General features: G+C 37.5%; 2 protein-coding genes across 6 annotated transcripts in view; one reads left to right on the top strand and one right to left on the bottom strand.

Annotated features, from left to right (window-relative positions):
• The first annotated feature begins 1044 nt into the window (after nt 1–1044).
• On the top strand, nt 1045–5172 carry LOC118404272. Its single transcript, XM_035803337.1, has 4 exons — nt 1045–1362; nt 1569–1688; nt 1838–1909; nt 2265–5172. The coding sequence occupies exons 1-4, from the start codon at nt 1237–1239 to the stop codon at nt 2334–2336; spliced, it is 390 nt and encodes a 129-aa protein (XP_035659230.1). The 5' UTR covers nt 1045–1236; the 3' UTR covers nt 2337–5172.
• LOC118404271 (solute carrier organic anion transporter family member 5A1-like) overlaps nt 4226–17604 on the bottom strand; it is a 29357-nt gene continuing 15978 nt past the window's right edge. For all 5 annotated transcript variants that reach the window (XM_035803331.1, XM_035803336.1, XM_035803332.1 and 2 more), the window contains exons 4-10: nt 14885–15049; nt 14120–14321; nt 13323–13485; nt 12567–12739; nt 10528–10701; nt 9583–9767; nt 4226–8302 (exon numbers count right to left, since the gene is read on the bottom strand). In XM_035803331.1, the coding sequence (XP_035659224.1) occupies nt 8052–8302; nt 9583–9767; nt 10528–10701; nt 12567–12739; nt 13323–13485; nt 14120–14321; nt 14885–15049 (1313 nt within the window). In that variant the 3' untranslated portion in view covers nt 4226–8051. The remainder of the gene's footprint in view (nt 8303–9582; nt 9768–10527; nt 10702–12566; nt 12740–13322; nt 13486–14119; nt 14322–14884; nt 15050–17604) is intronic.

The following is a 17604-nucleotide window of genomic DNA, read 5'->3' as shown; positions in this document are numbered from 1 at the left end:
TGTGTGTGTATGTGTGTTTGTATGTGTGTGTGTGCATGTGTGTGTGTGTGTGTGTGTATCTGTGTGTAGATGTGTCTCTGTGTGAGTGTGTGTGTTTGAACATGTGTGTATAACCGTGTGTTGCTTGTCGCGCTGTGTCTGTATATATCAGTGTGTTTAGCTGTGTAATTTGTCTGTTTTTTGTTTACTGAACGCAGGCTATACTATAGCTATACAGATACAAATATTCTGGTGTCAATACCTGTTTGAATCACCGCGCTCTTGGTGGATATAAATAATATTTCAATTTGTTTGACGTTTGTCTCAGTTTTCACATTCAATTTTCCATGACATAATAAGCTCAACCCTGTCAAAGAGCCAAAATTCCTTTGCCAATGTCAAACACTCTGTTGGCAGGGAAATTTTGATATATTTTTGACTCGCAGCCCTATTATTTGCCTCACAAATAAATAATGATACCATATGGGGTATCATTGTAAAGGGCAATACACAAGGTTTCATATGGTGTATAATACAATACAATAGATGAGGTGACAACGGAGACAGTACATTGTTTGTGAGTGGTTTATAAGAACAAAGTACCCCAAATCCCTTCGATCATATGACCGTTGTATTTGTAAGTTAAGCATTGTGTCTTATACCATTGGAAAGCTTGTTTATTGCCGTGCAAAATGATGGGTATCATGACTGATAACGCTGGTTGGCTACCCTACAAAAACAGCCGAAATGTCCCTGCCAACGGCAAACACTGTTGGTAGGGAAATTTTGACACTTTTTTTAACGACACGCTAACATAATCAGCCGTGTTACTTGTCTCACAAACAAATAATCGTAACTTATGGGGTATCATTGTAAAGGGTAATAAACAAGGTTTCATATGGTGTATAGTACAATACAATTGAGAATATGACAATAGAGATATGTTTGACCAAAGTTAAGTTTTCAAACTTTTTTTTTCAAGATTCGATGAAATTTTTCGTCCATCGGTGTTCTAGAATATGTTAGTCTGTCGTACGGCCATTGTTAGTGTACCCCGAACGGTGCCTCCATATATGGGCATGGTCCGTGGTAACGCTTTATGACAACGTCATTTCCATGGCTACGGTCCCGAGCCACGCCCTGATCACTAAGGTAACGTTCCATGCCACGCCCTGTTGCTAAGGACTTGTTGATAGGCATCATTTGGCACCTGCGCACCGACCAGATCGGACGTGTTTCACAGTAGAGAACACAGACATGGCGACCTTGGTCCGGGGCGCCACCAGGTGGCTTTCATCGGCACTGCACCTGGGCGGCGCACCCGGACGGAAGTTCAGCAACGCGCTGACGGAAGAAAGGGCTGCCATGTTCCACCTACTTGAGGTGAGAAACTTCAGTGCTTCAAGAAGTTACTGCTTCTCAGTATTCTTATGGAAAAAGTCAAAAGAATAGGTGAATACTCAAGGTGAAAAGGATCACACAGTTCCATTGAACGTTATGATTACTGTTATAGTAAACGTAGTAAAATTGAACGTGACTGTCAGGTGATTCCTACACGTTAGATTAATAAATCCTTATTGTTTCATCAGGCCTACAACGATCATGTCGAGGCGCGTGCACCATTCACTAGCGCCGCCGTGCGACCTGCTCTGACCATGCAGAAGAAGGCTCCACACATCGGGTTCAGCATTGACTCAATGCTGATGCAGGTCAGGAACAACAAACTTAACATTTGCCTTTCGCGATTTTTAGATTTAATGTGGTCAGTTCTACTGTCAATCATCTTGTGTCGTCATCTAAACAAAATGACATGAAACTTTGTTTATTCATTGTTGTTTTGTTTGTTTATTATTTTCTGGAGGCACTCGTGAACACCTCTGCCTTGGACCTCGGCTGCAGCAAGCTGTCTGCGTGGGAGATTGAACAACAGGTCAGTCGCCCCCACAGCTTAGTACTAGCACACCAGGATAGTGAAGTAAAGATACTTTACTACGAAAGCCCATAAGTACACCAGGATATTGAAGATACTTAACTACGAAAGCCCATACGTACATCAGAATAAAGGTGTAGAGCATCTTTCCACAAATTGTGTCAAATTCTTTCCATATTCGGATGATTTTTAAAGGGTGGTGTTTAGGTGAAGACATGTAGGTTAAGGATAAATGAACCTGAAACTGGGTACAGTAATTATATCTCTGTTACTTGAACATTTAGGAAACAATGACCGATGCAATGTTGATACACAATACCATGGTCTGACGTAACCTTTTTGATGTCTATTAAAGGCACCCGCCGTACTTCCCAAGAAGTACTTTGCAGTGAAGAACGGGAAAGCGACACTTGTGGAAGAGAACTAACTCCAGTACTGTCAAACAACACTAGTCGTCCTTCATGTATGCACATTCGTTCCTATATCAAATTGGTTTGTTCATGTGTAAAGTAACTGTATCTCATGCCACTATTTCTTTTAGATCTTTTTATCATTTAATTTACGGATGCAAAAATCACAGTCTTGTGACTCTACAACGAATTCTACAGTGAAGGCTTAAAATTTTGTTAACATGGTAGTGTTCTCATAAATGTCTTTCAAACCTTTTTTTATTCATTGATGCAAAAATTGCAGAACTCTACAGTGAAGGGTTAGAATTTTGCTAACATTAATCAATTCTTCAAGCAGCATATCAGTCATTCACTCCATTACAGCAGATTATTGTACTTTGTATTATCTCTTTTTGTAAAAGCAAGAGATTATGACCGTGGTTGTAACATTACTTTCTTGTTACTTTTGTAACATAACTGTGTCATCAGAGATCCTTGAGTATTCTAATCATACTTCGCCAAAAGCATTGCCTTATCTGAAAAGAAAAACAAAACAAAATGTGGATACTTGGAGAAAACTTTTGTAACAAAAATTCAAATATAAACAATATTCCTCGAGTAGTCTAACAATGTTTCTCCCAAAGCATTGATTTATCTGAAAAAAAACAACAACAAAATGGACATTTGCTGAATTTGTGGACAGCACACAATGTTACATGTATGTCTGTATGAAGATTATGGATGTAAGTAATTGTTTATACAGTAGTTAGAAGATCTGACTGTATACATGTGTATGTATAACATATGTATAATGGATGACATTGTACATTTTAATTTGATTCATATGTACTAGGTTTATTTGTGATACCAGAGATTTTTTCATATATTTCTGCACATGTTTGTGTCATGGACGTAAGTAAATATTGCTTAATATAAAATTATATACAGTAGTAAGAAGATCTCACTGTATATTCATGTGTACACATACGTATGATAAGTATAATGTAAGTACATTTTACCCTTATGTACATGTATGTACTAGGTTTATTTGCGATACCATAGATTTATCCATTTATTTCTGTACATGTTTATGTTATGATTCATTTTTGTTTCATAATCTAAACCATCCCTACAATGATACACATTACGATTAGACAAACTGAACCCCTTCTTCAGAACAACACCCAATTCTGTATTGTTTTTATTCTAATTTTGCCCCAAACTTCTTGAAGACAATGTGGGGCCAACATTGTTCTGAGAGGAGTACGGGGCCAATCTTACAATTTCTTTTTGTTCCAGGGGGCCACTGGATTCAACAAGAAATTTTCATAAATTTATTATTTCAAACATTCTTTCTTTCATTCGGCAAGAACACAAATTTGCTTCAATCTTCTTGATAAAGTTACTATTGATATCTTTGGAAAAATTGGATTGTAAAAATTGAATTTTTGGATTTGTAAAGGGTTAAGTTGTCTAAGTAGTTTTGTGAGAAATTTAGGGATGTGTGTGATCTAACTCTCTACTGTAAACTTGTTGTTAAACAGAAAGTTTGTCATTATGTATACTATGTATTTTTAAAAGTATCATTTCATATGAGAAACAGAGATGTTTTGGTTTATTTGTACAGCGAGACACAATTCTGTAGTGACTTAGACTTGCTACTTACTATTATAATACTTATATATACTTGTGAAGTGACTACATTGTAAATACATCTTTATGTATACATACACGTAACTATATATCTTCAGTCTATGATTTGCTATTCAGAGTCATATCATAACTTATACGGACACAGAAATTCGGAACTTTGAATACATGTACTTCATATCTGTAGTGTTCCATATCTATCTTGTAGACTGAGTATTTCTAATTCAATTAGTATGAACAAGACATGAAAATGAAATATGAAAACAGACACAGAACATGAATAAACATCCTTTATTTCCACAAAGAGCGTTGTATCATTTTCATCTAATATACAACAGATATTCTACAACTTTTCTAACGGATATCGCCACCAAAATATACACATACACACCCTTCAATATATTAGATTATTGGATACCAGAATAGACAAATTATTTACAGTTTCAATTTTCTTATAGGCACTTTATATCATAGATATTGAATGTACATTGTTTTGGTATGATAATAATAGTAGTAAACTTCAGAGCTCTGCAAGCATAGATCATAATGTAGTTTCCACATAGAACTGCGAACTGCAAGTGATATGCACGTAGCAATCAGGAAAGCATGGTTACCATAGTAACAACTGGTAACTATGGGTTGCCATAGCAACCACTCTACATCTGTGGATTGCCATGATAACCACTCTACCCATGTTGGGGTTACCATGGTAACCACTCTGCCATTGTGTAGTTTGGTTTGATAACCACTAATAATAACCATAGCAACCATTTGAGTTGCCAAGGTAACCTTCCAGACTGCTTGGGTTGCCATGGTAACTACAAAAACCTGTCAGCAATAGTTGTACTTTATTTCTGTTGGTTGAGACAAAGGCACATCATTCTATAGATATGTATACCTGGACATGATATGTTTAAATCCTCTATAGTCCTTGTCTTTGGCTGCACGTAAAAGACACTTGCTTCTATAAGCATTTGCTTTAATATATAGATAGAGACGATTGTTGAATGTAATTATAATGCAACAACAGAATTCCTAAAGGAAAAACAACTGACTAAATTTCTACCATTCACGAGCCACATAAGACTATTATGAATTGCCCACAAATGTTAGGAAGAAAACATGTTTAGGGTAGTTTTTGGCAACCCCAATGGGGTGGAGCCATTTGAGTTTAGACCTTTTGCATGTCGGTCCAACCTTGTCAGTACACAAGAGAAAAGTGTTCAAAAATACTGTGTTTAAGATTTTTCAAATTTCAAAACCTTTGCTACCCTTACCAAATTCCTATTATGTAATATACAACTATATGTAATATAGAACTACATAATATTTCTTAAATGACAGGCATTCAAATCAAATAATCTGCAAAGTCACTTCACTACAGTCAGGCGCTAAACTCTACCATATATAATGCAACCATAAATAGGCATAATAATTTGTCATCAATATCCTTATACATGTATAACATATACTGGCAAAGCTTAAAGTCAGATAGTGCAACAGACTAAAACATGGCATACATAATACGTTTTTAAAAGTTTTTTTAAGTAACGTTACATGAAAAGGTTTATTGTAATTGCTCTGGATAAACAATACATAGTTTTACTGTTGATATGATGAATTATTTACATACACATACCACATGAATTTTCAAAAATATACAGATCACAATACTTTCCAAAGGCACATAGACGCATAGCTTTAATAGTCTTAGATATTTTCAAGCTTTAAGTTGTCTTTAAGACAATTTTAGCAGCAGATAGAAGAAGCATCCTTGAGAAAGTGTTTGGGCAACTTCTATTCAGGAACTTTCTAAAAACTGTAATAGTTCTGTAAAGATTGTCATTGTGCATTTAGGAAACTTTATGAAAACCGTTACTCGTATCATTTTCTGCGATTGTCAAAGTGTATTATGTTTATGTGGGATTTCAGAAGAGGTAGCTCACAGAGATATCAGTAGATGTAACACAAATGCTGAAATTGCAGATAGATATTGAAAACAGTAAACAACCCTGTACATGCCCCCCTCCCCCAAAACATGACACGCTTACAACTACGTAATATCACAAATACCCTAGTAGACATAATTTCAGAAACATTGAGTTGAAATTAAATATAATACTGTATAATCTCCAAATGAGTGCAAATTGCAAAGAAATCTGAATCTAATATAGATTCTTACTCAGTAACTGTCTAATTTTTTTCCAGAAAGAAACCCTAGCAAGTTGCTTCCTTAAAAAAAGACTGAAAGCTCTAAATGGCTTGGAAGACAAGCAGTGTATTACCTGCCTTTTCTTCAAAAGTACAACAACAAAATAATTATTCAACAATAATAATTATGATATATGTTGCCCTTCGATTTAAGCTTCTTCCTGGCAACCTTTAAAACCCATAACCAAATTGAAGACACATTTGGTTTCAAATGACTTGCACCTTAGCTGAATGAGGGTTAAAAAGTGTCTTGCAGACTTTTTGTAGTGCACACATTTCTAAAACTATGGACCTAGCTACATGCATCTAGTAGTGCTCTAGATATGATAACTGATGATGAAATGATATGATAAGCAATGGGATGGTTAAATGAGCATACAATGTAAATTTTGGCCCTTTTGGTATATCATTAATGCATGTAGGTATGTGTGCTTATTATTAAATGCTCGCTAGACATGCTCCCCTCTGATACAATTATTTTTTGTTTTTGTGCATTTTATGCATCGTAGTCGGTGTACACTGAATGACAGTACAAGTAGAAACAAATTTAATTATAGTGGTACTTAGCTAGGTAGTTAGAAGACTAAGTATTGCATCAATTGATAATTATTCAAAACAGTACTTTTTTTAATTTTAAATTCTCCTCTATGTAATCTAAACCCTTCTTGCTGAGTTCTGTCTTCCGGGAGAAATTTAGTACTATAAGATTATGAACAAAAGGTGGGAAGAAGTTAGAACCTGATTATCTTCTTAGTGGTTCTGAAAAATCCTAGCACCATAGCACCACTGACAGTAAACTAAAATATACTAGTCAACACAAAGAATCATTGTCTCGGACAATGTTTATGAATCTTATGACTTTACGGTAAGGTACAGTACATTATCTGAACAATTTTGGAGGTGAATTCTGGGATACGTGCACACTGGAATTCTGGAATATAAGTGTGGGATTCTGGGATACCTCTGGGATTTTCTAGCAAAATATTTCAGAAAATTAAACAAGCTAAGTCTAGAATATACATTGTATGTCACTGCTATTTTAAAAAGCCCTTGATTGATAAGACTTGAATATTGTTTAATATATACGGTGTCTGAAATTTTTGGGAAGATGTCGGGAATTCCTGAGGTTGTAATAAGCAAATAATCAAGCAGCATTAATATTAATAATTTGGTACTGCATAGTTTAAGAATAATCAATATAGCTCTGTATCCATGCTAAGTACATATATCACATATAGGTAAGTCTGATAAAGAACTTTTAGTACTAGTTTGAGAAGAAAGTCCCCTTTATCAGAGTAACAAGTAAGATACTCTGAACTATGCTAAACAAATTTAACTAGTAGTACTGGTTTTAAAGAGCCTTTGTTTTGAGACAAGAAATTCTCAATTTTTTGAACTTGTAGGAGTTGAATAAATATTTCATATATTTTGGAAAATTTGACAGTTTGTCTAAGATCAATGCTACATGAAACACCAACGCTAAGACCATGTCATAGATATAGCTAAAAGTACACAACATAGATGTTCGTAAAAGTACAGGGAGATAGATAAATGCGTCACTGTGATTGTCAAAACCTTTCTGAATATTAAGGACAATGAAGCTCCTGAAACTATTTCTGTCAGATCCTAGAAACTTAAGACGCTAATCTCAGAACTGCAGATAAATGTTATCCATTTCTTGAATCCAAAAGCTAAAATGCCTGCAATTTTCCTGTGATATTTTTCATTTGGTGTGGCCTTTGAAACAATCTTTAAAACTATGAAAGTGGTTTAAAGACCTAGACTTATAATCTCTAAATACATCTGTGGCTACCTCATTAAGTAGAGACCCCCTCAGGTTGATCGCATCCCCCCCAAAGTTTCCCTTTGACTGATGCACAGAGCAGTCTCCATCATACGTTACTCTCAAAACTCACGAAGGACAGCATACTTTGGTCCGAGGGCAACATGGAGTCCATCGACAGCGGCAACGTGAGTCTTCGCGGGCGCTGGCCGAACTGGATGTCGTAGGGATGGTCGTGGTTGCTATAGTGATTGTCGTGGTGCCAGCTGTTGCGGCGCGACCCGCCCCCGTGGTGCTGTACGTAGTCCGAGTCGAGTGACTCTACGGAGTGGACTATGCCTGCCATGTAGGACCTCAAACCTGCAGGTACAACAAATATCATCATCATCATCATGAAACCCTTGTTCTGCTGAGCCCGTACATACATTGTATATGGGATGGATATATATAATGCCAGGGGTTTGGGGCATTTCTCACTTAAATGTGGCACACCACAGCATACCGCATTGATTGGGGAAGTAAATCTGCAGCAGTAGCACAGAATATGTCAAGTTTCAATGATCTAATTAACTAACCAGCTTAGGGGGGTTAAATTAGCAAAAAATTCTCAGAAGGACAAGGGTTAAGTTAGCTCTGCCCAATATGTATTTCCTTGGCATTTGTTCATTTGGTTGGTGTTTGATACCAAGAATTAAAAAAAATTAAAGGTTTTTTACGATTTTTGTATGCATGTTAACTTTACATATAGCACTTGTTATATCCTAAAAACACTTTCAGGCCCTAAAATTACGTTTGAATGTCTAACAAGCAATAGCAGTAATCAAGGTGCTGACAGTATGGCACTGTGCTTACTTGTTCACAACGGAACTGTATGTTTCTTTCTTATTTCAAGTTGGTTTATATTTACATTAGTTTATACATAGTTACCAGTGAGGACCCCAAAAAGGTAGGCAAAGAAGTACCAACAGAGTCTGAGAAGTGAGAGAGGACAGACCAGCTATCATGAAACTGTAAAGAGACAGAAGAGAGAGAGAGAGAAGAAGAGGGGAAAAGAGATGAAATCAATAAATCTAGAGACAAACAAAGATAGAAAAGGCATTCATTTCAATGGGTATGTGAAAATGTTTGACCAAACTTTGTCCACAACAATTGTTGTATTTTTTCCTAGGGATTGTGAGTGCATCACCAATGTTGAGTGGTATCGTTTTCCATATTTTCACAACCCTATCCCTATAACTGCTTTTGTCTGTTCTACAAAGTTGTTAAAACACAGAATAAACAGATGATCTGATGAATTTGCATTCCTGCTTGCATCATGAAAAATTATTATTCATGTGAAGAAAGAATAACTGTATTGATGCAGGCATAGTGTTGCAATAAAAATAATAGATTGGTTGTTCAGCACCAAGGACAGGCATGGTGCTTTGTACTATACTACAAAGCCAAAGGACACTGTCAGGCATAATAATGCCATGGGAACAAGTATCATAGCATTCAAAAATGGACACCTAGAAACCTTACAAATTACAACGTCTCCTGTTCTACAGCTAGAAAAGAGACATGTTAAAATGGAACAACCCTTAGGTAAACCCTAAAATAGACCCGACCATTACACAAAAGGGGGGAAATGTTTCTCCTACCTGCTACGTTACGATGGTCCATATGCCCAGATATTGTGGAGATGTTGTCGCCGGGAAGTTCGTGATCTGCGATCTCATCACTGGAATCCTCCCGTTTGGGTCTAAAGAAGAACCAAGCTGTGAGGAAGAACAGGAAACCTATCCCCTTCAGTCCTGCACACAGGCCGATGTAGTAGTGCCTGTACCTGGAATAAACATCAAAAGTTATCACTTACAGGAAATGTTGGATTCAGCATTGTTGTAAAAGCAATTCCGATGTCAAATCTGTCAGTTGAATTTTCTACTAAGTGTATTCAAATTATTCTAGATCTATGGAAGTCTGTGTGTTAACAGTAGAATCTCTTGTGATAACCCAACTTATCTAATATTATTGTGGCCCAAGGTTTGACTTAAATTTTTTTCATCAGGGTGGTTTTAAATTAGCCTTCATGGCGTTTGAGTTAACCTCTTCACTGTGAACCTAAACTGTTTCAACTGTGACCTAAAATCACTAATTTTTTACCTACAGCAAAATCAAATCCCTGCAAAAGTAATTCTCATGTCATTCTTAATTGAAACAAAGCATGATACTTTTTGAAGTAGCTAATATTGCAATGTGGCTTTGCTTTAGTTTGCATTATTAGCCAAAGACCCCTTCTCTAGCTGCTCAACTATACCTACTTACTAACCCAGTCCTTTGACTGCCCCTGGTCTAAAACGTCTTTAGCCTTCTACCATGACATCATAGTCCAGCAAAAATAAATTAATCGAAGAAAATTGGAAAATTACATTTAACATCTAAAATTCAAAGTTGTCTCATACTTGAGATTAGTGAGTATTTTATCGTATAATGTTAAATAGCATGCATGTTTTATTCCCAAAATCGATATCTATTGGCAAATAACACCCTCTTGTGGAGTTTAGGACTCCTTTAACTCTATTTAGAATTGGAAAGTTGTCTCGTACTTGATGTTGTCGTATACGTAGCAGAGCCCTCTGCTGTCGCACTCCGTCTGCCACAGGAGACACGTGGAGTCGATAACGCGCCCGTAGTAGATCGGCGCGGGAAGGTAGCCCAGCGCTCGCAGGAACACGATCTGGAGCCCCAATGCAAACGGTTTGTCCTCCTCGCTAACAGACCTGGGATCAAAAAAGAAGAAATTTTACCTTACACAATAACACAAATGGAATTACTGTTCAGCACCATGGACAGGCATAAACTTGGAAAAACTGCATGTTAACACATAGGTTAACAAAAGTCACTGTCAAGGTACAATGTCTTTCCTATTGGTTGATGGTGTAATGTGGTTTTGTCATGACTTGTGGTTTGTGTTTTCAGTCACACCAGGTCACCCCTACTCTTCTGTGTTGGTTTCTGCACTTGTTATTTTCCCCTCACAGGAACTACATGTGCATACTATTCTATTAGGCTAAGCATGTTTCTAGATATGATGACAAAGTTAACTGTACGTAATGACATTTGCTTATTGCTATAAAAGAGTAACCGAGGGCTAATATGGTATCTACTTTCATTTTGAAAGGAAGCTCATGATATTTGTTTATTGTTTATTGACAGAACTATATGACGTTTGCTTACTATTTATCAACAATAGCTATGGAGATTGTCAACTGATCTAAATTTGGTGACTAACATCCATTGGCATAATACCGGTCGGTTTACTGCAATTTCTCAAGCAATGCTAATTTGGCAAATGATCAACGCATCATTTTCTCCAGCTACATGTTGCTGTTACAGCTTACCTTTGCCTCTTCTTCTGTGTAAATTATTTTGTCTCTCTGGTCCTGCTAAAAACATAATATCGTAATTGGAACACACCGCGGAATTGCACGGAGAACGGGCGCGTGGTTGGAAGGGGGTGCACTATACCGGTCGAACGAAACACGGCACAATTAACTGCCGCTATGTACCTTTATTCATCCTCTGTTGTTCCTTTCTTTCCTGTTAGCAGTTGCACAAAACAAAAATCTGCATGAGCAAACAAAAAGTCATGAGAAAATGGGCGTATACTGACAAGAATTTTCATTTAATTTTGGTCCGTAACAACCGCTATGACGTAAAACTTTACTGCTGGCCGTAGCATTAAAAATGGCGGGAAAATGGCGGCGTACGTTCAATTTGACCCATTCAGCCGTAGATCCGGGCTATTATGCAACGGTTCCTCACACTTTTACACGAGTTGTAGGTCACCAAAAGAAATTCAAGATTGTCCTTGTTGTCTTCGAATGCATTGTTATCGATGCTTTGTAGATTATGTATTGGACACCTAGATGTCCGAAGTGTGCATACCTCAGAAATAACTATTGTTGCATGTGTAGATCTCTTTAAGTTCCACTATTTTTAATCGACCGGTATAAGGCTTATGACCGGTATTATGCCAATGCATGTTACATGTAAGAACAGTAATCACGGGCTCATTCATTTACTACGTGTTGAAATATCTTAACGATGATTTCTTAACTGTTCACTGACAGTAACTATGACAAAAATTGACAGTAAACGCACCAGTTATTTACTATCTATCAACAATATTTACTAACCTGATGGTGACCATGAGAGCGGGAACCTGTGATGTTGTATATAGAGTATTTACAAACAGTAACCATGGTGATTGATTACTAACCTGATGGTGACCATGAGAGCGGGGACCTGTGATGTTGTATATAGAGTATTTACAAACAGTAACCATGGTGATTGATTACTAACCTGATGGTGACCATGAGAGCGGGGACCTGTGATGTTGTATATAGAGTATTTACTAACAGTAACCATGGTGATTGTTTACTGACCTGATGGTAACCATGAGAGCGGGGACCTGTGATGTTGTAGAGATGAGAGTAACTATGGTAATTATTTACTAATATTTACTAAGAGTAACCATAGAGATTGTTTACTGACCTGATGGTGACCATGAGAGCAGGGACCTGTGATGTTGTAGAGATTGTTTATTATTTACTAACCGTAACCATGGTGATTGTTTACTAACCTGATGGTAACCATGAGAGCGGGGACCTGTGATGTTGTAGAGATGAGAACGATGATGAAGAGTAGAAGCATGAACACAGGCAGCATGTTACAGTCTGAGCTGCACTTTCCTGACGTGATCTGTCCATGTGAGCCACCGGCACTGCCTGTCAAACAGCTGCACCCTGTGTAGTTCTGCAAAAATACACAATTTATATACAAATGAAACACAAAGGACAAGTAGTAGAGTCTCCTGGATCCCAAAATTCGAACCCAGGTCACCAAGTCCTGAACCAAATGCACTAATGGAAAGGTTAAAAGGTCCAGATCAGTTAGTCTGGTCAGTTGGTAGTGCTTGAACCCCACACATGTCATTCTTTGAAAGTAGTTCTGAAAAAGCACACAATATGGTGGCAAGGTGATCTTATGGTTAGGGCTGTGCCCTACTGTTGTGTCCTTAAGAAAGTCACTTCAAACCTCTTGCATGCCATCAACACAACCAAAAGTGTGACAATTAGTGTTGCAATAACACCAATGGAATTACCGTTCAGCACCAAGGACAGGCATAGACTTGTGGGGAAAAATCCTATCTTCCCATAGGAATTATGTAATGTTTCATAAATGTTGGCAGTCTTTTGATGAGTTATAAGGTGGATGTTTTTACTACTTACTTATGCAGGAAACATCTATTAAACTTTTTGGTATATCAGATTCACTGTTTCGCATTGTTTCCTGAATTGAATGCATGTACATGCATATATACTAAGATGATACTTACATTGACTTTGGTCCCAGGAATTAGACTTTTTTGCGTGCAGCCGGCTTGACAGGGTGAGAAATATGTCAGCTGTTCTGGTTGGTAGCAGACAGGAGCGTATCCCTCGAATGGGCAACCACAGTCCACGTTACATGTGGAGGTCAGGTTCACAGTCCCTAATGAGCTGTGAAAACAACAAAATTTAATGTAGATGTTAACACAGAGCTCTAATATGAAGTGAGTTAAGTTTTAATGTTACAATGTATGACTTTAATTGCTTCTTTGTAGAAGCTCTCATTCCCATAGGTAATGAAGACAAAGTTTAAAATGCTTGAATGTTTAATGCTTGAATGTTTACTGCAGTAACTCTGACCTAAATCGGAACTATTGGCAATGTTCAAGGCCATCATTTCTATTTCTATCTCACTCTATACAGTTGCCACACTGTTTGGCAAGGGAAATTGAACCAATCTAAGAAGTCAACAAGAGCTAAGTGTTTAAATCCTTATCCTTTAGGAGGTTAAATCCTTAAAGTTAAAATTGTTTTCAGACCTTTTGGTTTATTGGCCTACAGGGCTGCATGACCAGTTCTGTTTTTATAGCCTTTGCACCACACAGGCCACTACTGTAGGGGCTAGTCCACTGGTAGTTGTTTTTGTTAACCTTCCAAACTCTCTCTCAAAAGTGCTAAGCAGAGAAAGTAGTCTGTGCCATTTCAAGGCTTAGTCAGGTTTGAAGCGAATGCAAGGTGAATACTCTTATCCAATGCGCTCGTTCCTAGAGTAAGATGGATACCAGGCTATAAACCTGGGCCCTACCTGTCAGAAAAGAAAGGCACAGTGATGCCAGGAATGCTGGGATTGCCGCAGCCCACCGGGAACAGGGTAAGAATGAGCAGCAGGGAGATGAAGTTACAGAGCAGCGTGAGCGCCGCGGCCGGTTTGGGCTGGATGTTGAACCTCTTCATGAGGAACCCGCCTCCAAAGATTCCGATAAATGCCGCCGGCACTGCGACAACGCCTGAAAATGTAAAAAGAGTCAATTTTACATTATAAATGACTGAATAATTCACCTTGTAAAAGATGTATCACACCCAGTCCGTATTTACGTTTGATATCCGTGTTCCGACCCGGGTCTGTATCTTACGGTACTGCCCTGGGCTCCACCATTCGATTTGAACGATTTGCTATTATAATATTGGTATCAGTGTTATAGCCAGCCTGAATTTTTTCTGTCCCCTGGATTTTAAACAAAAATCATGTCAAGCACCAGAGGCTTTCAGTGAAGTTCCACTCAACCGTCCTACGGGGTCAGGGAAAATTTTGAAATCTGAGAACGCTTTTTCCTGCATTTTGAGGGGCAAATTTTGCTGGTAGAGTAGAATCATTTGGTTCAATGGCATCTGTGTTACATTTCTAGAGAGCTTTGCAAAATGTCATTTGTTTCATACATCATCATCACCTATTTTTGTCTGTCACAGAGAACCGAATGGGCAAATTTTTTTTCCGACCTAAGCAGCAAAATTTGGTCAAAGGATGGAAAGACAAATGCTGGCTAGAACCCTGATTAGTCTTATTGCTCACCAGTTAAAATGTTGGCACTCGAGGCCGTTTTCTCATACTGCAGCTCGATGAACTTGGAGAGGAAGGTGAGGAACCCGCTGACGATGGACACTTCCATGGCACAGGCGACAGAGATGGTGACGAAGGTGACGTTGGTGACCAGTCTCCACACGGCACGGGGCAGACCTGGGGAGGGGGGCAGGGACATGTTAGAGCAACGTACATACTGTACATATAAAATGTACCGTGTTGTACCCAGGTCGGAAACCACTAATTTAATTGCCAAACATAACCTCATAAGGAGGATAAAATTGACACGTTGTTTCAACCTCCGGGAACAACTTTGTTCTTTAATAACATCAATTGGATTTGAGAAAACTTTGAACAAAAGAACTCTGTTTGCTTGCAGTGGAGTGCTTGGAATATGTTCTATTTAATCGATGGAAGCCTGTGTGCGATCCGGAAAATAATCACCCGGTCCGGAACACCTGTTTCGAGTGTTATCACGGCCCACGTATGACATAAAATAAACTAAACTAGTAACTGTTCAAGTTTTGGATGGAGCATGCATGAGGTGAAAGGAACTGGTTCCTAATTTTTCTCTAGGCCATGTTTAATACTGTAGCTGACTAGGTTTCCAAATGACATACCGTATCAAGATTGTACATATCCTACATGTTTTGATTGTTGAAAACTGTTGAAAAATGGCAAAAATTGCTCACAAAACAGTAAAAACTACAGTCAATACAGTTCTCCTATTAGATATTTTTCTAAAACCTTATAAAGCATATAATGTAATTATGTGTATAATATGTAACATATAAAGCCCCTGTCATACATTCGAGACCTTTCTACCGCTTTGCTCCCGAAAACTCCCTAACTATGGTTGGTGTTGCGTTGGTAGTAGCTTGGAAAATCTCCTACTACTTTAGCTCCAGTTCCCTGCTCTGATTGCATCCAATCAAAATAAAACTTTCTTGAGTTTGATCTTTTACAAAAGTTTCAGTTGACTGGACAATTGCAGATGACTTTGAAAGACGGGTAGGCAACCTTACAGACTAACTCCAAACCATGGATGACCTGAATCACTGCCAACTCCCAACCATGTGTGACAGGGGCTTAAGACTGGTGTGGCTAAACCTACATAAAAGCAAGAAGAAGCATGACAGTGGCACAAGCAACAGTCTATACTACAACATTCCTACTTTTTGTTCAAGCCTCACATGTATACAGACCAGCCAGCCAACCACATCAAAGCAAGTTCTTTGCATTTCAAATGTCACATTCCAAACCCACATTAAGAAAACAACAATCTCATAATAGAGGCAAACAAACCATTTTGAGTAACAATGGAAAGAAACTTAAAAAGTTTATTTTGTTTCCATGGAAGAATAATGGAAAACAATCCATATTGTTGTTCAATGCAAATTTCAGGTGGTTGGGCGTAAAACTACAAGGTTTCATGGAAATTTTGTCCCGAAAGGATTTGATTGACCATGGAATACAGTATTAGTAGTACTGGTAACTATTCACGAAAAGGCATCTGACTTTGTATGTAGAAAGTTATGTTTAGCCTTTTTGTCTTAAAACTATCTACAATGTGACTGAATTCAAATCCCAGCCTTTGATGAAAAAATCATCATATTATAATAAATAACTGTAAACCTCAAAACTTTCTCAGCTGTTTTATTTTGGAATCTATTGTCATCTCTTCTTGCATTTCAGATTTTGTTTAACTGTGAATTTAGGAACAATGTGAACCTCTTTCTTTTCTACGCCGGAATGAATTTATAAAACGACTGCAAACGTAAATGCATTAAATTCAAGACAGATTTCAACACATGGCTGATGATTCAATGACTACTGAGAAAGTTTTTATTTTGAAGGTAGAGGAAAGTAATCACTGCATAAACCACCTGTAGAGCTAGGGAGTCATAGTAGTGAGAAAATAAGTAGTAGAGTGGGTGCTCTCAGAACACTGTACCTTTGGAGGATGACAGCTAAAAGGAGCACCACCAAGAACAGAGAAAGCTGAAGGTCTGTAGATTGAAGAAAATTATTCGTCACAGACAAGAGGTAAAAATCAACAAGAGTAGAAAAGGCAGAGACAAGTAGTACATAGCTAGTCTAAGAGTTCATTCTGATAAGGAACTGGAGGACTTTTCAGCATTTGTTATAAACCTTTCTGTACAAAATTAGATTTTGTTTGTTCAAATTTTATCTATTTCATCATGATTCAAATTTACTTTTAAGTCTCACTAAAATCCAAACTTAAGACTGAATTTGATTTTTAGCTAAAACTTAGCTTAGAGTCACATGATTGAATAACATTGAGAAACTAAATTTCTTTTCTAATATATCCGTCAAAATCAAGAATCATTACAATTTAAACATAAAGAACTGCATCCTCAACTTGAGTCAGTTTCTTGATTTTCTTTTATTCAAACTTGTAAATTTTGACCATGATTTGGCAGGCATGGAAAATGGCATTTTCTAGAAATAATTTTTGTGATACTCTACAAACTTTAAAGGTAACTTTATCTTAGTTTAAGCAGCCAATATTAGCTTTGAACACATCGCAAACAGCCATGCACAGCGTCTATGCATTTTTGCAATGTAAGAAATGCAGCTCTTGCCACAGACAATCTTTTCACAGCATTGACTTAAATGTGTCAGAAACTTCTATCATAAAATTATTGTCTGACTTTTGCTTTTTGCTGCTGCATAACAGTTAAGCTCAT

The sequence above is a fragment of the Branchiostoma floridae genome, chromosome 17 (genome assembly GCF_000003815.2).
Source record: "Branchiostoma floridae strain S238N-H82 chromosome 17, Bfl_VNyyK, whole genome shotgun sequence".
Taxonomy (NCBI): Eukaryota; Metazoa; Chordata; class Leptocardii; order Amphioxiformes; family Branchiostomatidae; genus Branchiostoma; species Branchiostoma floridae.
Note: the sequence above shows the minus strand (reverse complement) of the source record. Positions and strands in the feature narration are given on the sequence as shown.

Bases quoted from the DNA above. Each gene is read 5' to 3' on its own strand.
- LOC118404272 (XM_035803337.1), top strand. From the start codon at position 1,237: ATGGCGACCTTGGTCCGGGGCGCCACCAGGTGGCTTTCATCGGCACTG. The intron at 1,363-1,568 runs GTGAGAAACTTC...TTGTTTCATCAG, and splicing joins CCATGTTCCACCTACTTGAG to GCCTACAACGATCATGTCGA. The intron at 1,910-2,264 runs GTCAGTCGCCCC...TGTCTATTAAAG, and splicing joins CGTGGGAGATTGAACAACAG to GCACCCGCCGTACTTCCCAA.